Source organism: Lithobates pipiens, unplaced genomic scaffold (genome assembly GCF_037356315.1).
Source record: "Lithobates pipiens isolate NorthernLeopardFrog02 unplaced genomic scaffold, aLitPip1_a1.2 Scaffold_22, whole genome shotgun sequence".
In the NCBI taxonomy this organism is placed as follows: Eukaryota; Metazoa; Chordata; class Amphibia; order Anura; family Ranidae; genus Lithobates; species Lithobates pipiens.
Window position 1 is genome coordinate 183,627,283 of NW_027507784.1, and position 24,366 is coordinate 183,651,648.

The following is a 24,366-nucleotide window of genomic DNA, read 5'->3' on the forward strand; positions in this document are numbered from 1 at the left end:
CAAAATAATTGTGATGCCTGCCTTTACACACACATGGACTTTAATGGCATCCCAGTCTTATTCTGTAGGATTCAATATGGAGTTAGCCCACCCTTTGCAGCTATATCAACTTCAACTCTTCTGAGAAGGCTGTCCACAAGGTTTAGGATTGTGTCTATGGGATAGTTTGACCATTCTTCCAGAAGCGCATTTGTGAGGCCAGGCACTGATGTGGATGAGAATGCCTAACTTGCAGTCTCCGCTCTAATTCATCCCAAAGGTGTTTTATCAGGTTGAGGTCAAGATTCACACACTGATTATACACACACATGTGGCCCCTTGGTATATGATGTGTGGCCCTCAGCAGTTTGAGATGGGGGACATTGATTATTGGCATTGATCACTACAAGCCTGATGTAACATGTTCCCAGTTTCATATTGTCTTCTGCAGCATATCTTCAACCAAAAATGGAGCATGTCCACACTCTCAAACCCTAATTTAGCTCTACAGTTAACCTGACCTATATAGTGGTAAAAAAACAATGTTTTTAGAAGCCCTATATACTGCTGTTAAGAAGTTTATGCATGTTGAAATCCATGCTGTCTCATTGTAGCTCACCTCAAGGGCGATTGCCAGTGGGCACTGCATGTCATCCATGAAAGAGGGGTACGTTAATACAATAATATGGGAGTTTTCAAACTAACATGAGACTTGCAGACACATTTATCAAAAACAAAACTTACCAGCAGGAATAGTTAACCGAAAAGTTGCTAAATGTAAAAAAAATGGCTTTTTTAAAAAAAAAAATCAAAAAAGGTTTTTATTGAACATGTCGATAAACAACAACTTCCAATGCAATGCATTACATAAAGGAATTTTTCCAACAAGTAACATACATATATCTTTTAATCTAGCCCTTACATCACATCTAGATAAAAAAATAGACTTTTATGACTCAACAAATCCTGTATATTAGAAAAGTCACAAAGCTTGAATTGCTGCCAGAACGAAAGCTATGCATATAATGTAAGTGATGTTTTGCCTTCTACACACCAGGTTTGGCCCATCCCACACTTCATCAAGCAATGAATCCAGCAGTACCTCCTGGGGTGCCAGCATCTTTTCCTTCTGCATACAGCTTTGCCAGGGATCCCCAGAATGGACAGATTGTGGTCATTCCTGCTGAACATATATCAAATTTTGGTATGCTTGCACAAACCTATATATCTATATCTATATATATATATATATATATATATTTTTTTTTTTATCTAGTCCTAGAAGTTATTTAGACCTCCTTTTGATTGTAGACCTAGAAGAGTGATTGGATGCACCATGGTCAGGCAAAACCATCTTCACACTCATTCTTTTCTGACATTTATGTGTATAAAATTGATTAGTGTGGAGGAGCACTTATTATAAAGGCTTGTTGCACTTAAGGTTATATTTAGGAAGTTTATTGAAGTTGACAGGTGATAAGAAAAAGCCAAAATGTTTTGGGGGAAATGTCACCCACTTCTTTAGGGCTAGTATACAAGAAAACCTCTAGCCTCCACTCACACTATGGTTTTCTCCTGCATTTGCTACCACGCTGCACAAAAATAGAAATTACATTATTCTTTATGGTGCCCGTTCCCATCAATGCACAAAAGCTTCAGCACGTTTTTTGAAAAGGCGAAGGCACTTCTTTTAGTGCAGTGCAGCAGTTTTTTTTTTCCCCAACAGACTTCAATGGAAATGCACCAGAAGCGCACGAAGATGCCTTTTTAGTGCATTTTTGGCAAACTTTTGTGTATAGAATTCAGTCTCCTTCTCCTACAGAAATGCTCTAAAAATGCCTCTTCATCCAGCAGCACTAGTGTGAACCTAGGCTTAAGGCAAGCTAAACCCACTGGCAATAATTGCATGCTGAAATTCCGAATGCTGGTTATACCCAAGTTAATCGGTGGATCGACTTCAGTACATTCAGCCTGTACATAGATGGTTTGAATCTTGGCTGTTCCCTGGCTAAAACCATCTATGGCTGGCTTAACCTTCCTGGTGGTTTTCCTGAGTGTGGCTCAGGGTTAAATTTCAGTACCATTAGTGGTAACCCTGAGCCACACTCATAATTGCATTACAGGATCCTGGTGCAGTGTACTTACCCTTGTCCCCAGGATCCTGCGATGTCCCTCTGCTGTGTCCGTGGGCTCTGTCGTCCGCCCAATGCCTCTCTGTGCCGGGCTCCATTCCCAGAGAGCGTCCCTACGCATCGGGGTGTAACCCGGCGGCAAATTCAAAAAAGTGAAAAATCATAAGACAATACAGTACACTGTAATCTTACAGGTTACATTACTGTATCAAATTATTTCACATCCCTTTTTTCCCCAGTGCTTTGTCCAATGCCCTGCATGCAGTTTTATATGATATATACTGTTCTTTCTGCTGGTAAACTAGAGATTGCCCATGGCAACCAAAAAGTGTCCCTTTAAATCAAGTCGTTTTAGACCAGCTAGAAAACAGCCATAGTAAATTAGAACACTTGCAGAATTGAGCGATAGTGAATCGTGGGGAGATTAATTTTATTATTATATTTTTTTATAATTATTTATATTTATATTTATTTATGATTTTGTGTTTCAAACTTCATCATAGAATTGCATAATATATGGCCAGCCTTACTATAACGATAACTAATTGAAGTCTGTCGTTTGCACACCTAGAGTTCAGTTAATGAAATTAATTTCAAGGTATGCATTGGAGCTTCATTGATAAGACGTTCAAACATTTTAAGATGTGAACCTTGTGTCACAAAATGGAGCTCTCTAAAGACATACAATCGAGTCATTATTTTATTTTTTTTATTGCATGTACTTGTATAGCGCAAATTTATGTAGTGCTTTACATATACAGTAAAGCCTTGGTTTAAGAATAACTTGGTTTCAGAGCATTTTGCAAGACCAGAAAAAGTTTTAAACAATTTTGACTTGATAATCGAGCGATGTCTTGATATACAAGTAGCGTCATGTCACAACTGAGTATAAAACAGAACAGATGCACCTCTAAGCCCTTGTACACATGGTCGGACATTCCGACGGAAAATGTCAGATCAGACCGTGTTGTCGGATAATCCGTCCGTGTGTGGGCTTCATTGGACTTTTTCCGTCAATGTCTGACCAACAAAGTTTGAGAGCTGGATATAAAAAATTTCTGACAACATGATCCGATCGGACTTTGTCCGATCGTTTGTAGACTATTCCGATCTGAAAAAGTGCCACGCATGCTTAGATCAAATTACGAGACCAAAGCTATTGGCTACTAGCCTGAACGTAGTCCCGTCATAACTAAATAACGTCATCACGTTACGAATGATCGGATTTTCCATCAACTTTGTCCGACCGTGTGTATGCAACACCAGTTTCGGACAAAATCAGACGGATTTTGTTGTTGGAATGTCCGACCGTGTGTACAAGGGCTAAGTGTAGCAATATGGTTACATTTAATGAAGGTACAACATTTATCAAGTCACGTGGTTGAATGTGATTAAAACGGCACATCTAAGTATGCAGGCATCTGGGGTAAAGATGTCAACATAGACCATCCTCCACACCACCATCGACATCATTCCTTCCATGCTGCGTTCCGCAAGTGATTTAAGCCTCGCTCTAATGCAGCGTAGTCTTCCTGTTCACATTGCAAATTGACAGTGGTGAGAGCCAGCAGTGCAGAGGACGGTCTGTCAGGAGTATGCAAGTAGCAGAACCCCAGCTGTTGCAAAACCACAAGTCCCATCGTGCCTCTGCCTTTGGGTGTCATACTTGTGGCTGTCAGTCTTGCTATGCCTCATGGGAATTGTAGTTCTGCAACAGCTGGAGGTCCACTAATTGCATATCCCTGGTCTGTGGACAGCTTTACCCCCAGATGCCCTTCATACTTAGATGTGCCTCTCTTAATCATCAACCATGTAAGTTTCTAAATGTTGTACCTTCATTAAATGTAACCATATTGCTACACTTAGAGGTGCCTTTCTTCTCTTTTATACAATGGAGCTCCTGCTGGATTTTTATTCTAATCCCCTTGTTGTGGCTGCTATTTGTGGATGGACATTTTATGGTTAAACAACCATCACATTGCTATAATCTCTTTATATGGACTATAAACTGAAGGACGTATGAATAAATGGTTGTGGAACTAATCATTTGAGTTTCCGTTATTTCTTATGGGGAGCTTTGCTTTGATATACAAGTGCTTTGGATTAAAAGCATGTTTCTGGAACAAATTATGCTCGCAATCCAAGGTTTTACTTTGTTGTACATTTACATTAGTGCCTGCCCCCCAAGGAGCTTACAATCTAAGGTCTCAAGCTCACATTCATACTAGGAGCAATTGACCTACCAGCATGTCTTTGGAGTGTGGCAAGAAACCCAGAAGAAACCCACGCAGGGACAGGGAGAACATGCAAACTGTGCAGGTAGTGCCTTGGTTAGGATTTGATCTAAGGACAGACAAAATATCTATATGGACCGTTTAGAACGGTTGCTACTCTTCCTAGAACTGGGCGCCTAGACAAGATGACTCCCAAGGCACAATGCAGAATCTTCAAGGTAAAGAAGCCACAAGTAACAGCTAAAGGCTTGAAGACATCCCTGTTCGAGTCTAGAACACCATGGAGGAAGCCAAAAAAAAAACCATTGTTGCGCACCTGACACTTGCCGAAAAGTGCATTGGCAAACCGCACCACTTCTGGGAAAATGTTTTGTGAACTGATAAAACAAAAGTTGAATTGTCCAGGAAAAACACTAGGTGTGGTGCAAAAAAGGCACAGCTTACCCCAGCATCACCCCGGTGAAGTAAGATGGAGGGCACATTCTAGCTGCATCAGGGCCTAGATGACTTGCCATCATTGAGGGGAAAATGAATTCCCAAGTTTACTAAAAAATCCTACAGGATAATTCCAGGGTGACTGATGTTTGTCTAGAACAGTGATTCTCAACCAGGGTTCCTCCAAAGGTTGCTAGGGTTTCCTTCATCATTGGGCAATTTCTGCCTCTCAGATAAGTTCCCACCGACACCATTGATCTTTTTAGCTATCTGTAAGGGGGTAATTCTTCCCAATGACCATAAGTGTAAGGAGCATTCTTCCCACTGACCATCACACTATCGTATCATGAGTTGTAGATTTCTAATTTTTAGTAGGGGTTCCCCGAGACCGGAGAACTATTTCAATGGTTCCTCTGTGTTGAAAAGGTTGAGAAAGGCTGGTCTAGAACTTAAAATGACAAGCGGTGAGAGATGCTGATGGGCAGATGTGGAAGCAAAGACACATTGTATGGCCAGATCAAAGGGATTTGAAAGTGCAGGGAATATGTGGGTTTTCAGGGGTTATGAATCAGCTGGTCATTTAAAATATCTCACATAAGTGAGTACACCCCTCACATTTTTGTAAATATTTTATTATCTTTTCATGTGACAACACTGAAGAAATTACTTCGTTATAATGTAAAGTATTAAGTGTACAGCTTGTAAAACAGTGTAAATTAGCTGTCCCCTCAAAAATCTCCACACAGCCATTAATGTCTTAACCGCTGGCAACAAAAGTGACTACACCCCTAAGTCAAAATGTCCAAATAATTTGACCAATGCAGCTAAATCTTGTATCCCTAGTCTGTGGAAGCAGCAACGCCCTCCGACTGCAGCGATGTGGTTGAAAAGGGTGGAGGAAATAAATAAAATTGAAGATTTGATCCTGACATCCCAAAATAGGCAAGATACAGTGCCTTGCGAAAGTATTCGGCCCCCTTGAACTTTTCAACCTTTTGCCACATTTCAGGCTTCAAACATAAAGATATAAAAATTTTATTTTTTGTGAAGAATCACCAACAAGTGGGACACAATTGTGAAGTGGAACGAAATCTATTGGATTTTTGAAACTTTTTTAACTAATAAAAAAATGAAAAGTGGGGGGTGCAAAATTATTCGGCCCCCTTGCGTTAATACTTTGTAGAGCCACCTTTTGCTGCGATTACAGCTGCAAGTCGCTTGGGGTATGTCTCTATCAGTTTTGCACATCGAGAGACTGAAATTCTTGCCCATTCTTCCTTGCAAAACAGCTCAAGCTCAGTGAGGTTGGATGGAGAGCGTTTGTGAACAGCAGTTTTCAGCTCTTTCCACAGATTCTCGATTGGATTCAGGTCTGGACTTTGACTTGGCCATTCTAACACCTGGATACGTTTATTTGTGAACCATTCCTTTGTAGATTTTGCTGTATGTTTGGGATCATTGTCTTGTTGGAAGATAAATCTCCGTCCCAATTTCAGGTCTTTTGCAGACTCCAACAGGTTTTCATCCAGAATGGTCCTGTATTTGGCTGCATCCATTTTTCCCTCAATTTTAACCATCTTCCCTGTCCCTGCTGAAGAAAAGCAGGCCCAAACCATGATGCTGCCACCACCATGTTTGACAGTGGGGATGGTGTGTTGAGGGTGATGAGCTGTGTTGCTTTTACGCCAAACATATCGTTTTGCATTGTGGGCAAAAATTTGGATTTTGGTTTCATCTGACCAGAGCACCTTCTTCCACATGTTTGGTGTGTCTCCCAGGTGGCTTGTGGCAAACTTTACCTGAGACTTTTTATGGATATCTTTGAGAAATGGCTTTCTTCTTGCCACTCTTCCATAAAGGCCAGATTTATGCAGTGTACGACTGATTGTTGTCCTATGGACAGACTCTCCCACCTCAGCTGTAGTTCTCTGCAGTTCATCCAGAGTGATCATGGGCCTCTTGGCTGCATCTCTGATCAGTCTTCTCCTTGTCTGAGCTGAAAGTTTAGAGGGACGGCCAGGTCTTGGTAGATTTGCAGTGGTCTGATACTGCTTCCATTTCAAAATGATTGCTTGCACAGTGCTCCTTGGGATGTTTAAAGTTTGGGAAATCTTTTTGTATCCAAATCCGGCTTTAAACTTCTCCACAACAGTATTACGGACCTGCCTGGTGTGTTCCTTGGTCTTCATGATGCTCTCTGCGCTTTCAACAGAACCCTTAGACTATCACAGAGCAGGTGCATTTATACAGAGACTTGATTACACACAGGTGGATTCTATTTATCACCATCAGTCATTTAGGACAACATTGAATCATTCAGAGATCCTCGCTGAACTTCTGGAGTGAGTTTTTTTATTTGGTAAAAAAGTTTAAATTTCGTTCCACTTCACAATTGTGTCCCACTTGGTGATTCTTCACAAAAAATAAAAATTTTATATATGTTTTGAAGCCTGAAATGTGGTAAAAGGTTGAAAAGTTCAAGGGGGCCGAATACTTTCGCAAGGCACTGTACATATAGGAAAACGTGGTCTCTATGGAATATGTTTATACACTCAGCCGAGGGAAAATCCCTTTTTAGGACCTGAGCGATTATAACCTGTCAGTCTGGACAGGGCAGCCTAACTTTACTGTTGTGACGCTAGAAACGGGTGGTGCATCTGTTCCACCATTCGCTCCCCCCCCCCCCCCCTCTTCTCGTTTTCTAACTTCCATTCGTTCTTTCTACTTCTTTTCACTGGTGCAAGCCTCCGGACCTTCCGGGAGTGATCCCGTTTTGACTGGCGGACGGCTCCTAGGTGGCTCAGGGTAGTAATCTTGCCTCCTCTGGGTTGCTGGGGACACCGGGCTGCAGTCATCAGGTGAGAGTAATATGCATTCTGAAGGGCTACTCCCGAACGTATACCACATGTATTGACGGCTGATTGATGCTGCTGGAACATGTCATTTGGAGGCTGTGACCTCTATTGCTTATCTCTGTTGTATGCTTGCTGGGCGTTTGCCTACGTTGAAAATTCAATAAAATTATATTTGCAAAAAAAAAAATTTTAATGTCCAAATAGGAGCCAGTTGGCCATTTTGAAGAGGGGGGGGGGGGGTCTTGGGGAATGTTGGGACTTTGTGTGAAGCACATCGGACCCATATTAATCAATTAATATGTATGTAATAGTGCACATAGATGCATGTGGGGCAATAAATATACACACGGTACATAACGCTGCAGCATCATGTTGTGGTGATGCTTTTCTTCAGCAGGGGCAGGGAAGCTGGTCAGAGTTGATGGAAAGATGGATGGAGCCAAATACAGGGCAATCTTTGAAGAAAACCTGTTAGCGTCTACAAAAGACTTGAGACTGGGGCAGAGGTTCACCTTCCAGCAGGAAAATTACCCTAAACTTACAGCCAAAGCTACAATGGAATGGTTTAGATCAAAGCATATTCATCATGTGTTAGAATGGTCCAGTAGAAGTCCAGACCTAAAGCCATTTGAGAATCTGTGGCAAGACTTGAAAATTGCTGTTCAGGCGCTCTCCATCCAATCTGGCAGAGCTTGAGCTATTTTGAAAAGAAGACTGGGCAAAAATGTCACACTCTAGATGTGCAAAGCTGGTAGAGACATACCCAAAAAGATTTGCAGTGGTAATTGCAGCGAAAGGTGGCTCTACAAACTATTGACTCAGGGGCGTTGAATACAAATGCATGCCACACTTTTTGCATATATTTTTTTTTTAAATGTTGAAAACCATTTATCCTTTTCCTTCCACTTCACAATTATGTGCCACTTTGTGTTGGTCTATCTCTAGCACATAAAATCCAAATAAAAAGAAATTTGACAAAATGTGGAAAATTTCAAGGGGGTGTGAAAACTTTTTCAAGGCACTGTAGTAACTGTGACAATACACCGATGGAAAGTTCTATGCATGTTTTGTGGATAACTTCCACTCATCAGGAACAAATGCAATATCGATATGTCTGTAATGAAATATATATGCCAAATAGTGTAATACATGGGTAGTATTGGTAGCTGGAGGTACTATGGAAACATTATCCCTGGAAACTGAGGTGGCGATAACTGCGGCAACACAGCGCTGAACAGAGAACAAGAAGTTGGCCTCCATAGTAATTTTGTCCTCAATAAGTAACTGGTTGTAATAAGTGCTGAGTAAAGGCCCATAGGGCTTCTGTGGAAAAATTGTAAATAAAATACATCAGTAAAGTCACTGCACACTAAGTAATTGGGAAGGATATTAAAACCATTACCAAAGGCAATAAAGACAAAGAACATATCTTAAATGTGAAGTGAAAGCAGGTGAGTGCCTCACCATAGAATGGGTGGTAAGATCAAAGATAACACATAAGAACCATAGATGAATAGAAAACCAAATGTTACCCTTAGTATCAAGTGGAAAGCATAGTCCAGAGATGTGCATAGTGTCAAGGAGCAGACTGAGTATGTGCTATATAAGGGTGTGAAATATATACCTTCCCCATAGCCAACAGGACCCCACCAATGTCACGCTGCATGCTGATGGGAAGGCGGAGCCAGTGTTCGAGCGACCATTGATGCCCGGCACTGTACGCCACAACATCCCTCATAACGCATGCAGATGGATAAACAATATCGGCCTGCTGTGTCAAGATTGACGTCAAAGGTACAGCGTGTGGGCGTGGCGTCGATGAGCAGTGAATGCCCTCCCGCCCTCCCTATGTCCACGGAATGAGAGAGGAGGGGAGGGCCCCAGTGCGCATCTCAGTTTCCGGGAATGACGCAGACAAGATGCACCCCCCAGCACAATCGCAACCCTGGTTAGATGCATCCTTCTGTAGTTAACATAAATAATATTGGCAGATGTATGTTGCAGATTAACCAATCTGAATAAATTACAAAGGTGTGCAATTCTATCCCTATTAGCGTTCATTAACCAGTTCCAGACCGGCGCACGACGATGTACGTCGGCAGAATGGCACGGGCAGGCATATTGGCGTACAGGACGTCCAATCTTCAATGGCGCCCTGCCATCGTGAGCGCGCCGCCGGCAGGGGTCTCCCCATGAGTCCGGTCGCGGGTCCTGCGGACTCGATCGCCGCGGGCATACCCGCGATCATCTCACGGGACGGCTGAATGGAGGAAATGCAGTGTAAACAGCATTTCCCCATTCTGCCTAGCAACTAGTGACGAGGATCTCTGCTCCATGTGATTGGAAAAAAGAAAGAACTGCGCTAACCACGAATACCCAACGTGAGTAGGGTATGTATATGTGCCAGACCCACGATATGGGTCTTAGTATCTTAATGTCTCCAAGACCACCTCCAAAATACAGTGCAAACCATATACAAATAAGTGCGATTTAAATACAAAAACAAACCATAAATGCGTGTCAATAGTGTGAGTTCCCAAACACAATATGAGTATATCAAACTCAGTGCATATACCTCTAGAAAATAAAAAAATTTAAAAAATAGAATAGAATATGAAAAAAATGTTTGCAATTTTTTACATAAATGAACTAACAGGAAAAGAGATTGTATTTAGAGACACTCTATATAATGTCCATATAGTCATATATCAAAAAATAATAATAGACTGTCCATATAGTAAACAAAACACCAGTGAAGTGAAGCTTCAAGTGGAGTACAGCAGTGAAGAACAATCCTCAAACAGCTGAGTTATAAGTACACAAATTAAAATCTTCTCCAAAGATGTACTGTGCTTTTCCCATCACCGAATGTGTGAATTGGCTCCTTACCAGATCCAAGCGACCCCCCGTTACAGAGGGTCACCGCAGGCGACAATAGTCAAAGGATATCCGGATAGCGATTCCTCCTCAAGCGATCCTGAATCTTTCACGCGATAGGGTTATGGCTGTTATTCCACATATCACTCCCAACTCAACGTGGTATCACTGTCCTGGGTTCCAGCGATGCCGAGGCCTCGGCATCGCTGGAACCCAGGACAGTGATACCACGTTGAGTTGGGAGTGATAGGGTTATGGCTGTTATTCCACATATCACTCCCAACTCAACGTGGTATCACTGTCCTCGGCATCGCTGGAACCCAGGACAGTGATACCACGTTGAGTTGGGAGTGATATGTGGAATAACAGCCATAACCCTATCGCGTGAAAGATTCAGGATCGCTTGAGGAGGAATCGCTATCCGGATATCCTTTGACTATTGTCGCCTGCGGTGACCCTCTGTAACGGGGGGTCGCTTGGATCTGGTAAGGAGCCAATTCACACATTCGGTGATGGGAAAAGCACAGTACATCTTTGGAGAAGATTTTAATTTGTGTACTTATAACTCAGCTGTTTGAGGATTGTTCTTCACTGCTGTACTCCACTTGAAGCTTCACTTCACTGGTGTTTTGTTTACTATATGGACAGTCTATTATTATTTTTTGATATATGACTATATGGACATTATATAGAGTGTCTCTAAATACAATCTCTTTTCCTGTTAGTTCATTTATGTAAAAAATTGCAAACATTTTTTTCATATTCTATTCTATTTTTTAAATTTTTTTATTTTCTAGAGGTATATGCACTGAGTTTGATATACTCATATTGTGTTTGGGAACTCACACTATTGACACGCATTTATGGTTTGTTTTTCTATTTAAATCGCACTTATTTGTATATGGTTTGCACTATATTTTGGAGGTGGTCTTGGAGACATTAAGATACTAAGACCCATATCGTGGGTCTGGCACATATACATACCCTACTCACGTTGGGTATTCGTGGTTAGCGCAGTTCTTTCTTTTTTCTATTTTTTTTTTCTTTTTTCTATTTCTGTTTGGTGTATTCTTGGTGTACATTTGAATTGCAGCTTCCGTTCAATACCATTTGTATTCCGTAGCGCAGTTTTTCCCTTTTTTCGCTCCATGTGATTGGAGCAGAGATCAGTGTTCACTAAATGAAAGCCCAGCCCCCACACAGTTAGTAACACACCCCTAGGAACACTTAACCACTACACTGCCACCCACTGGTTAACCCCTTCACTGCCAGTGTCATTTACACAGGAATCACTGCATTTATTTAGCAGTGATTGCTGTATAACTGACAATGGTCCCAAAAATGTGTCAAATGTCCGATGTGTCTGCCGCAATGTCGCAGTCACAATAAATACCGCTGATCGCCGCCATTACTATTAAAAAAAAAAAAAAAAATATTAATAAAAATGCCATAAAACTATCCCTATTTTGTAAACGCTATAACTTTTGCGCAAACGAATCAATAATCGCATATTGCGTTTTTTTTTTTTTTTTTTTTTTAACCAAAAATATGTAGAAGAATGCGTATCGGCCTAAACTGAGGGAAAATTTTTTTTTTATATATTTTTGGGGGATATTTATTATGACAAAAAGTAAAAAATAATTTTTTCAAAATTGTCGCTCTATTTTTGTTTATAGCGCAAAAAATAAAAACCGCAGGGGTGATCAAATACCACCAAAAGTAAGCTCTATTTGTGGGGAAAAAAGGACGTCAATTTTGTTTGGGAGCCACGTCGCACGACCGTGCAATTGTCAGTTAAAGCGACGCAGTGCCGAATCGCAAAAAGTGGTCTGGTCTTTGACCAGCAAAATGGTCCAGTCTGTAAGTGATTAAATAAAAATGTTGAGACTTTATATGAGAACTGCTGTAGAGTCTGTGTGTCTCCATCCCTGAATCATATAGGAGAGAAGGGGGAAGGGGGCTGGGGGGGTTATGTTTGGGAGTTTGTATAAAGCACAACACCAGAACCAAATGAATCAATTAGTATGTATTTAATGGTGCACATGGATGTATGTGGGATATATACATCCAGGTGTGTTAAATTTGGTGTTATCACTCTCTCTCTCATGCTGGTCGCTGGAAGTTCACCATGGCAAAGAACTCTGAGGATCTGAAAAAAAAAACTGTTGAGCTACATAAAGATGGCCTAGGCTATAAGAAGATTGCCAAGACCCTGAAAATGAGCTGCAGCATGGTGGCCAATACCATACAGCAGTTAAACAGGACAGGTTCCACTCAGAACAGGGCTCGCCATGGTCGACCAAATAAGTTAACCGGGTTCCCGACCAGCGCACACCGATGTACATTGGCAGAACGGCACGGACAGGCATATTGGCATACAGGTACGTCCTATCTTTAATGCCGCCCTGCCATCACGAGCACGGCGGCATCGCTCGCGTGCTGGTTGGGACCCCCGTGTGTCCGGTTGCGGGTCCTGCGGACTCGATCGCCGCGGGCATACCCGCGATCGTCTCATGGGGTGGCTGAACGAGGAAATGCCGTTGTAAACAGCATCTCTCTGTTCTGCCTAGCAACTAGTGACTTAATTAGATTCCCTGATGAAGTCACATGACAGGTGACGCTACGCGTAGGAATACGAGGAATTAGGACACTGGAAGTGACGTCCGTAACACGAGTGGAGCGCTCGTTTGTTATGCAAGTTTTAGTCATTTGTGAGTACCTTTTTCATTCATTTGAAATAAATAAATGTATTTACGTACTTCACCATCGAAGCCCACTTTCTTTCCTTCATGAGATCCTTATGAAAACAAATTAAGTATTAACATCAGCTGTGGGGGACAGTATGATCTGCCAGGAATAGGGATACATTCCCTGGATCCTTCTCTCTTTTTTGATCTGCTGTTTACCTTACAGCAGTAAGGTAAGGGGCCACTCCACCTGGTGTGCGGTGAGCACTGAAGAGGCACAACAGGGATAATAACTTTCCTTTCACCCTTTCACTTGGAGAAGCACTAAATGAGTCACTGTTCATCTAACTCATTTCAGGTTGCTTATAGACTCTATTTTTTGCTTATTTGCACTGTGTGACTCACGTTTCTATTATTACATTTTTTTTTTTTTATTGCACTTGATTGGATTTACTCATGAGAAGTTTGGTGCACTATATCATTGCACATTTGGAGATTTTGTCATTTTATAGAGCTTTTTATATTTGAATATGGATTAATGTCACTATGATTATTTAACCACTTAAGGACCGCCGCATGGCAATGTACGTCGGCAGAATGGCACCATCAGGCACAAGCATGTACATGTACGTGCTTGCCTTCCAGCGGGTGGGGGGTCCGATCGGACCGCCGGATGCGGCAGTCCGTTTCGCTTCAGGAGCGATCCGGGATGAGGGGATGGCCGTTGGTTCCCCTCTCGATCGCTCCTGGCGAATGAGAAGCTTCCCCCGCCTGTGTAGTGTAAACACAGGCAGGGAGGAAGTGATACAATTCTCCTCGGGGCGGTCTTTTTGACCGGACTGCAAGGAGAACAGAGAGTGCACCAACTCTACACTGACATGTAGGTACACATAGGCACACAAATCCCCCCCCCCCATCACCCCCCCCTCCCAGTCACAGTGTCACTGATTGCAGTGATCATTTATTTACTGATCACTGCATTTAGTGTCAGTTGTGACAGTAAAAACTGTCAGGGCAGTTAGTGTTAGGTCCAGGGTAGCCCCCTACCCCCCCAATAAAGGTTTAACCCCCTGATTGCCCCTAGAGTTAACCCTTTCACCCCCTTTTGCCAGTGTCACTGAGCGATCGTTTTGGTGCCACTAGGTAGCTAGTTATTTTTTTAGGTTCACCGCCAGGTTTTTATAGGGCGAGGTACCCCCATATACTACCCAATAATGGTTTTAACCCCCTGATTGCCCCTAGTTAACCCTTTCACCCCCTTTTGCCAGTGTCACTAAGCGATCGTTTTTCTGATCGCTGCGTTGGTGTCACTGGTGCCGCTAGGTAGCTAGTTATTTTTGTAGGTTCACCGCCAGGTTTTTATAGCGCTAGGTACCCCCATATACTACCCAATAATGGTTTTAACCCCCCTGATTGCCCCTAGTTAACCCTTTCACCAGCCATCACCGTATAAGTGTTAGGGGTGACTCTGGTTAGTTAGTTTGCTTTTTATAGCATCAGGGCACCCACCATTTATTACCCAATAAAGGTTTAACCCCCTGATCACCCGGCGGGTGATATCAATTAGGTTTTAGGGCAAGGGTCTGCATCGCCCCAGGCAGCGCTAGGTTAGTGCCAGTACCGCTAACACCCACGCGCAAAGCATAAACCTCCCATAGTGGTATAGAATCTGAACAGATCAATATCTGATCTGATCAGATCTATACTAGCATCCCCAGCAGTTTAGGGTTCCAAAAAAACGCATTGTTAGCGGGATCAGCCCAGATACCTGCTAGCACCTGCATTTTGCCCCTCTGCCTAGCCCACCCAAGTGCAGTATTGATCGATCACTGTCACTTACAAAACACTAAACACATAACTGCATCGTTCGCAGAGTCAGGCCTGATCCCTGCGATCGCTAACAGATTTTTTTTTTGGTAGCGTTTTATATTTAAATCCTGAAGGCAGTGCTTGGTTTTCAGGGTCCCGTACGTGGCTAGGCTCCCAAGAAGTCCCCCACATGGGGTATGCCTGTACTCGGGAGAAGCAGCAGAATTTATTTTGGGGTGTAATTTCACTTATGCCCATAGCATGTGTGAGCAATATATCATTTAGTGAGAACTTTGTGCAAAAAAAAATAAAAAATTGTAATATTCCTGCAACTTGTGGCAAAATATAAAATATTCCATGGACTCAACATGCCTCTCAGTAAATAGCTTGGGGTGTCTACTTTCCAAAATGGGGTCATTTGGGGGGGTTTTGTGCTATTTTGGCCTTTTATGGCCTTCGAAACTGTGATAGGTAGTGAGGAGTGAAATCAAAAATTTGCACCCTTAGAAATCCTGAAGGCAGTGATTGGTGTTCGGGGTCCCGTACGCAGCTAGACTCCCAAAAAGTCCCACATATGTGGTATCCCCGTACTCAGGAGAAGCAGCAGAATATATTTTGGGGTGCAATTCCACATATAACTATGGCATGTGTGAGCAATATATCATTTAGTGACAACTTTTTGTAAACTTTATTTAGTTCATTCGATTTTTCTTATAACAAAAAGTAGAAAATATCTTTTTTTTTTTTTTTTTTTTTAAATTTCAGTCTTTTTCCTTTTATACCGTAAAAAATAAATATCGCAGGCAATCAAATACCATCAAAAGAAATTATTTGTGGGAAGAAAAGTTTGGGTACAACATTGCATGACCACGCAATTACCAGGTAAAGCAGTGCAGTGCGAAAATTGTAAATAAAAAATTGTAAAAAGACCTCTGGTCCTTAGGCTGACAATTGGTCCGGGGCTGAAGTGGTTAAGCACCAGGCACTTTATTCACCTATCTAATTTTGTTGTTTCCTCTTGAGGTTTTTGTGGTGCCTACACCTCTGTAATATAGATTGTTGCACATTTATTTACTTATGCACTAGACACTTTATTATTCTGATAGTGAAATACTGTTATATTTATTTACTGTAGGGGGTGTGCAATTTTGCAATATAGTTGGAGTATTTACACGGGACATTTATGCACTAGGTACTTTAGTTTTGTTTTAATCTTTGAGGTAGCGCAACACCATTTATTTGATTTTTTTCTAAACAATTTTTGTTGGTAGGGTTTGTACCTCTGTCGGTGGTTTGCTGCAACCTTTCCTTAGTGGTAGCTTTGGCTTTATGATAGTGGGGAGATATTCTAATCTATTCTATTGGATGTGTGAAAGGGGTCATACACACCCTTTTGAAAGGCCCCAGAGGCTGCAACACCTAAGCAAGAGGCACCACTAACCAAACATTGCCATGAAGACCAAGAAACTCTCCAAACAAGTAAGGGCCAATGTTGTTCAGAAGCACAATTCTTCCCAGCCTAGAGGTGAGATATGGGGTCTTATTGACCCCATATTTAACTGTAAATAGGTCCGATCGTGTAAAACTAAAAAAATAAAAATAAAATTAACAATAAAAAATAATAATAATTTAAAGCGCCCCTGTCCCCGTGAGCTCGCACACAGAAGCGAATGCATACGTAAGTCCCGCCCACATGAAAACGGTGTTCAAACCACACATGTGAGGTATCGCCGCGAACGTTAGAGCGAGAGCAATAATTCTAGCCCTAGACCTCCTCTGTAACCCAAAATATGTAACCAGTAAAAATATTTAAAGTGTCGCCTATGGGGATTTTTAAATACCAAAGTTTGGCGCCATTCCACGAGCGCGTGCAATTTTGAAGCGTGACATGTTGGGTATCTATTTACTCGGCGTATCCGCCTCTTTCACATTATGCAAAAAAATTGGGCTAACTTTACTGTTTTTTTTTTTTTTAAGCATGAAACTGTTTTTTTTTTCTGAAAAAAACCCGTTCGAAAAATTGCTGCGCAAATACCGTGCAAAATAAAAAGTTGCAATGACCACCATTGTATTCTCTAGGGTCTTTGCTAAAAAAAACACATATAATGTTTGGGGGTTCTATGTAATTTTCTAGCAAAAAAATTAGGAATTTTACATGTAGGAGAGAAATGTCAGAATTGGCCTGGGTGCGAAGTGGTTAAAGTTGTGGGCATGTTCTGTAAATTAAATGATGAAAATCCTCAAACAATCCACGTTAATTCCAGGCTGTGAGGCAAAAAAACACAAAAAAAAAATGGCAAGGGGGTGAAAACTTTTGCAAGGCACTCTATAATATATATTGTAAACACTTATGTTTTGCTTTTCATTTACACTGTAAACTGAATGGGTGTTCACATATACTTTTCTGTGCTGAAGAGGGTAGCAAGTTGTTTTTGGTTTCTGCAATCAGGAAGGTGTTTATTTTTTAATTACAATGATTTTGCTTGTTACACGCCTGTACTCTCTTGTGCCAAAATGTGAGCATTTTTTTTTATTTTTTTTATTAAGGCAGAGAGCAGTGGTGCAGGTACAGTAACCAATTGAAACTCAACAGATTTTACCTTTTTAAAGGATAAGTTCACCTTTCATGATGTTACACCCATATTCCAGGTGTAACCTGTCCATGAAAGGACCGTACCCTGCAACATACCCCCCCCCCGATCCCCTGCTCTGACAGCTTACTGGGGATTTTCTGTCGTCAAGATTAAAAAATGAAAAAACATGGCCATATGGGTCTCTGCCCACCCGGCTGCATCACTCATTCACAGTGCTCTGTGAATGAAAAGTTACAAGTCCTGATGGCCTTAGCAGCTATTGGCTTGTAGTTCTCAATGAGATGTAATTCTTCCTGTCAGTGTATCGGCTTGCCTGTACAAGGTACGAGAGAGCAGATACACAGAGAAGTCAGGTCTCCAGGAGTCCTGCATGGCATCGGCAATCTGCTGATCACTGGTGCAACACATTCTAGGCTCCTGCAACAAAAAATATGCACTTTTTTTTTACCTGCAAAAAAAGTGCATTTTGTATTTTTGGTGAAAAGGTGAACTGCTCCTTTAACCACTTACAGACCGGACCATTTTGCTAGTCAAAGACCAGACCACATTTTGCAATTCGGCACTGCGTCGCTTTAACTGACAATTGCGCGGTCGTGCAACGTGGCTCCCAAACAAAATTGATGTCCTTTTTTTCCCACAAATAGAGCTTTCTTTTGGTGGTATTTGAACACCCCTGCGGTTTTTATTTTTTGCGCTATAAACAAAAATAGAGCCACAATTTTGAAAAAAACAAATTTTTTACTTTTTGTTATAGTAAATATCCCCCAAAAATATATTTAAAAAAAATGTTTCCCTCACTTAAGGCCGATACGTATTCTTCTACATATTTTTGGTAAAAAAAATCGCAATAAGCGATTGATTGGTTTGCGCAAAAGCTATAGCGTTTACAAAATAGGGATAGTTGGCATTTTTATTAATAATTTTTTTTTTTTTTTTTTTACTAGTAATGGCGGCAATTAGCGATTTTTATTGTGACTGCGACATTGTGGCAGACACATCGGACATTTTTGACACATTTTTGGGACCGTTGTCATTTATACAGTAACCACTGCTATATAAATGCAGTGATTCCTGTGTAAATGACACTGGCAGTGAAGGGGTTAACCAGTGGGTGGCAGTGTAGGGGTTAAGTGTTCCTAGGGGTGTGTTACTGTGGGGGGGTTGGGCTTTCATTTAGTGAACACTGATCTCTGCTCCAATCACATGGAGCAGAGATCAGCGTCACTGGTTGCTAGGCAGAATGGAGAAATGCTGTTTACACGGCATTTCCTCCATTGTCGTCCCGTGAGACGATTGCAGGTATGCCCGCGGCGATTGAGTCCGCGGGACCCGCGACCGGACTCACGGGGGTCCCGACCGGCACGTGAGCGCGCCGGCACGCTTGCGATGGCAGGGAGGCATTGAAGATTGGACGTACCTGTACGCCAATGTGCCTGCCCGTGCAATTCTGCCGACGTACATCGGCGCGCGCTGGTCGGGAACCGGTTAATCACTGTAGTGAAGAAAGTAAATGATACAAGGTGAACATTACTTGGATCTTTTTAATTTAAAAAAGCCTCTTTTGTTGCATTCTGGAACCATTGATATGTTTTAGACCTTTTTATTAATCTTTTTTTTTTGTTTGTTCTCAGCAGAAATACTGGATCGAACATCATCCCTCTGGCCTTCTATGTATTCTTCAGCACATAGCTCACTGCAGCATGCACATCATCTACAGCTATTTTCTCAACAGCAGCTTATGCGACAACATGAACTATACATGCTGCTGCAACAGCAGGCAGTTCACTCTATAGATCTACACAGAAGTGCCCAACTAGAGGCTCTGGAATCTCAAAGAAGTGAACAATTAGATACTATGGATCTACAGAGAAATTCACAACTAGATATTCTTGAAATGCAGAGAAGTGCCCAGATGGAACTGAAAGAATTGCATAGGCGAAATCACCTTGAATCTCAACAGTACCATCGAAGTGAACATTGTAGGGTAAGGTTGACTTTTTGGTAGTTTATTCTGTTTAATAAGAGAGGTAAAAGGTGGCGCTGCCAGAATCGAATGTGCAATGCTCAAGAAAAACAAGCTATATACATATGAAAAATAAAACACATAAATGTGAAAAAAATAGTGTACTGTCTCTTTAAATCGGAGTATGCATATGAAATCTCCTAGTGCATGCTACTATAAGGTGCACAGTGATATAAATTGTGCTATGTAAGCAAACATAAGTAGAACCACTGTCATAAATGGAAACTGCATACAAATATTAAAAAGGGAAAAAAGTTCATAATTTCACGTGCAATTAAAAAGTCCACAATATGTTGTATGAAACTGATTAAATAAGAAATAAAGTGCTTAATGTGCAAAAATGTCCATATAAAAAACCAGAAACCAATAAATATATCAAAACTATAGGATTAACTATATGGATCTGGTTCATAGATCCATATAGTTAATCCTATTCCAAAGCGACTTGTGCCTGGGTAAATTGTGCAGTGCAAAACACTGGTGAAGAGTGAGTGACTTCCACAGGTGCCCCCCCCCCCAGATCCGCACTTGCCAGAAAACTGAGCTCCTGCAGGAGTAGACGGCACCACACTAAAGCTGCTTCTGATCCTTATCCAGTGTCTCCTTCTCCACAATAGGTCTGGTCACTGGGTACAATCACATAGGGATGGATAGAAAACATCTCATAGTGTAAATTCATAAAAGTTTATTAAAAACAATATTAAAAAACGCACTTACAATAGTGTTTTGTGGTCAGGGCAATGAAATTGGCAGTATTTCACATATTCATTGTACTGACCCCATAGCACTATTGTAAGAACGTTTTTTTAACATCTGTTTTAATAAACTTACTTTTTTTGATTGATACTTTTCTATCCATCCCATCCCTATTGTGGAGGAGGAGGAGACGCTGGATAAGGATCAGAAGCAGCTGTTGTGTGGTGCCTTCTACCCCTGCAGGGGTTCAGTTTTCTGGTGAGTGTGGTTCTGGGGGGGGGGGGATGGGGCACGTGTGGCATTCACCCACCTTTCACTTCACCAGTGTTTTACAATGCACCATTTACCCAGGCACAAGTCCCTTTGGAATAGGATTAACTATATGGATCCATGAACTGTGATATTTTTTTTTTTTTTTTTTTTTTTAAGATATTGATTGGTTTCCAGCTTCATATATGGACATTTTTGCACATTGAGTACTTTTTTTCTTTTTCATTAGTTTCAATCGGCTTATTGTGGACTTTTATAAATACGGACATACATGCATTTCTATGGGATAGCGGGTGTCTGCGGATGAACATCCGCAGACACCTGATATCGTCCGCCTCCGCAATTGTCCAATTCTGCAGACTGAAGAAAATCCTATTTTTCTATCCGTCTGCAGAGCGGATCGGATGAACACGGACAGACGGTCAGTGCTCATCCGATCTCCCGTAGAGGAGAGCGGAGAGCTGACAGGGTGGTTCCTGCACAGTGTGCGGGGACCGCCCTGTTATCCGCCGGCTCAGCAGGGACAACGGAGCGATCCCCGCTGAGTAAGCGGATCATCACGGGGCGGATCATTACTGATCCGTCCCGTATGAAAGGGGCCTTAAAGACGTGATTTAATGATTCAAATCGGAGGATGTTGGTGTATTGCATACATTTCCATAAAAATCTCTCAACTTTATTCCAAAAACATGGCAGTACAAGCCAGTCAGGGCAGTTTGCTCCTACCTTTATTGAGCCTAGGTTCACATTGCTGTGGGTTAGAAATTGCGCAAGTTCAGCTCACTTCAGGGGCGATTTGACAGATGTCTATACAAATTACCTCCCGAAGTCGCCAAAAGTAGTACAGGAACTACTTTTAGGAATCAGTGCAGGGCCGCACCGATTCGGACGGTGCCATTGGCAACAATTGCCGCCAATTTAGTTTAGTCAATATGAGCTGTCTTAAAGATAAGTTCACTTTTTAGAAAAAAATAATAAATGCACTTTTTTTTTTTTTTGTTGCAGGAAAAATAATTTGTATCTATTTTTTTTGGAGCCTGTAAAGCATTTTACCAGCAATCAGCAGATCACTAGTGCCATGCAGGTCTCTAGCAGATCTGCCAGTGTGTCTGTGTACCCGTACACCATACAGGCAAGCAGATACAATATGACAGGAAGAATCGATGAACTACCACGGTACTCTACAGCGCTGTGGTAGTTCTTTGAGAATTACAAGCCGACAGCTTGTAGTTCATTCACAAACACAGCTGTGTGAATGAATGATGCGGCTCTGTAAAAAGGGAGCTTGATTGGTTTGTACTTCCAAGTTTTTGTAATAATGTGTGCAAGCTTTTAACATGGACAAAGACCTGTATGCTAATGTTCTATGGTTTTGCATGCTTGAGGTATGTCTGATTTGCAGAAGGGAGTTTTATCCTGGCAGCAGGCACCGGATAAGGGGTGCGCTTCTGAAGTACAAGTACTTATCACGGGGGCCTCCAAATTTTTGAATCTCTCAAAATAACCTTCTTCTTTTCTTTAGGGGACTGATTTTTCCCTCAACATTAAGACAAGGTGCCTTGCTGACCACACATCACCCCCACCCCAATGTTAAAAGTCATGATGCCCCTCTCTAGAGCTGCATGATTAATCGTTAAAGAACCGAGATCACAATTCAACTCTTCTCACGATCTTAAAACAGGGTTTCTTTTCTTACATCAGGGGACACAGAGCCATAGTAGTTACTATGTGGGTTATAGGGCAACTGATGGGTGACCGGCACGCCCTAAGGCAAGAAGTGCACTCCCTATATAACCCCTCCCACTACTGGGAGTCCTCAGTTTTTTTTCGCCAGTGTCTAAGGTGTTGGTCACGAGTAAAGATGTGCTGTGCTGAGCACTGGAAGCTTCCTTGCTGGGGCTAGCCATGCTGACTGGATCTGTTCTGATGTCTTTTTTCATGGGCTAAATGGATGGTACCCAGGCCTCGTGTCCAAAGAAACGAGGTTTTGCTTGCGAATGCTTCTCTTTAGAGAGCTGGACACTGGGATCCAGTGCTTTTTGGTAGTAAGGCCATAAAGTTTTTCTGGCAGGATGCTGTCTCAGGTCCAGGATTGTGGGTAACCTGAGGTTCCCCTGTTCCTGAAGGTTTCCTAAAAGGTCTCGGAGCCCACCGTGAAGGGTGAAGATTAGGTTTTTATCTCACTCTGCTGCGAGGAAAGGGTAAGGGAGATTTTCTCAGGAATTTCTCCTTCTATGTATAATGTTGTCATGCTTATGTGTCACCACTGGGGGCTGTATTGAGCACTCACGACCGCACGCTGGAAACGGCACAGAAGCCTTAATATTTCCTCTCCTCTAGCCACAACAGAACCCCCGATAAGAAGGGGGGTGTCCTTCTCTTCTTCTGCCCCCAAAATAGTTTTTTCCCCTTCGGGGGATAGGATGTCAAACTAGTTTGTGTTTGTTTTTTTTATTTTTATTTTCAAAAAAAGGAAAGAGAGACAGACTGCGGCCGCTCAGCAGAGGATTTACCCCCCTGCCCCCCGCCATACCTGCATGTTCCACAGGACGCTGCTTGCGCAGGAAGGAACTTTCCTTTGAAAGGAAAGGGGGGGCCGTAATTTGCACAGGGGTTGTGGCAAATGGCGTCAGACCCCGGCCACACATGCAGAAAGTTGATTTTAGTGCTGTGTGTGTGAAGCTGCTGCTGGCTGTGGAGGGACAGAGTAGGAGGATGGCTTGTACAGGTTATTGACACAGGCTTTTTCCCTTTGACACATTATACTTTACCAGGCTAGAATTAATAGCAGCTAATGGCTCTGAACTATAGCCTAGCAATGTCCAATCTTTTGCTGGTAGTGCCTCTGCTTTATGCTTCAGGCAATGAATGGTAATGGGACCAGGAACTTCTCTAAAGGGGTCAATGGTTCTCACTATAAACTGAATCTATTTCCAAAAGAATGTCATCCTCCTCTGAGAGGGAAGCGGCTAGTCAGATTGAGCCATCAGGGAAAACTGTTGTTGCATAAAACACTTCAGTCCCTGTATATATCATACAAAATGTTATTTTTTTTTCTTCTACTATTTGGAAAGAAGATTAATACTATGATGTCTCTCCATAGTGGGGCTAAACATAGAAGATTCCCATCTAGTCCTCAGGACCCTCTTATTGAGATGCAGGAGGCTGGGGATCAGGTAGATCTTCCCAAATATTTGAAAGATACTTATTTATCCTCTTCTGAGGATCCTAATATGGAAGGAGTAGCATCACAAGACAGGTTGTTTGTGTACTCCCTTACTCAACCTTTTTGCTGCCTGCAGCACAGGCTCCTGAGGAACCTACCTCTAATTGGGTTCATTAGAACCTCCCCCATGGGGATGTTTTTTCCTATTCATGCATGGATAAAAAAGCTTATGTATTCTGAATGAGAACATCCGGATAAACAATATTATCCTCCCAAGAAATTCTCCACACTTTATCTATGGAAGAGGATTTCTATGAAGAAAAGGGGGGTCCAGCAATTGATGCTACAATCGCCTCAGTGAGCAATAGTCTCATAATGCACTGATTTTAAAGGATCCAACAGATAAAAAGTTGGAACCAAATGTCTTTCTAAAAACAATGTCTTGCTGCAATTGGTGTATCTCAGTCAATTAAGGAACAGTTTGTGAAGATACCTGAAATTCTGCCTGATCAGCAGGTCCGGCAATGGGCTGGTGTATCTGACGCACTCACAGTAGATGCTATGAAAGACTCTATCATTTAAGCCTTATGGCTTATGCTTGGACTAGTG

At 42.0% G+C, this 24,366-nt stretch overlaps 1 protein-coding gene across 1 annotated transcript in view; it reads left to right on the forward strand.

Annotated features, from left to right (window-relative positions):
- Window positions 1-24,366, forward strand: part of TNRC18 (trinucleotide repeat containing 18) — a 392,145-nt gene that overhangs the window by 75,375 nt on the left and 292,404 nt on the right. The window contains 2 exon segments of the mRNA XM_077448715.1: window positions 1,037-1,183; window positions 19,234-19,586. Coding sequence (XP_077304841.1) covers window positions 1,037-1,183; window positions 19,234-19,586 — 500 coding nt within the window.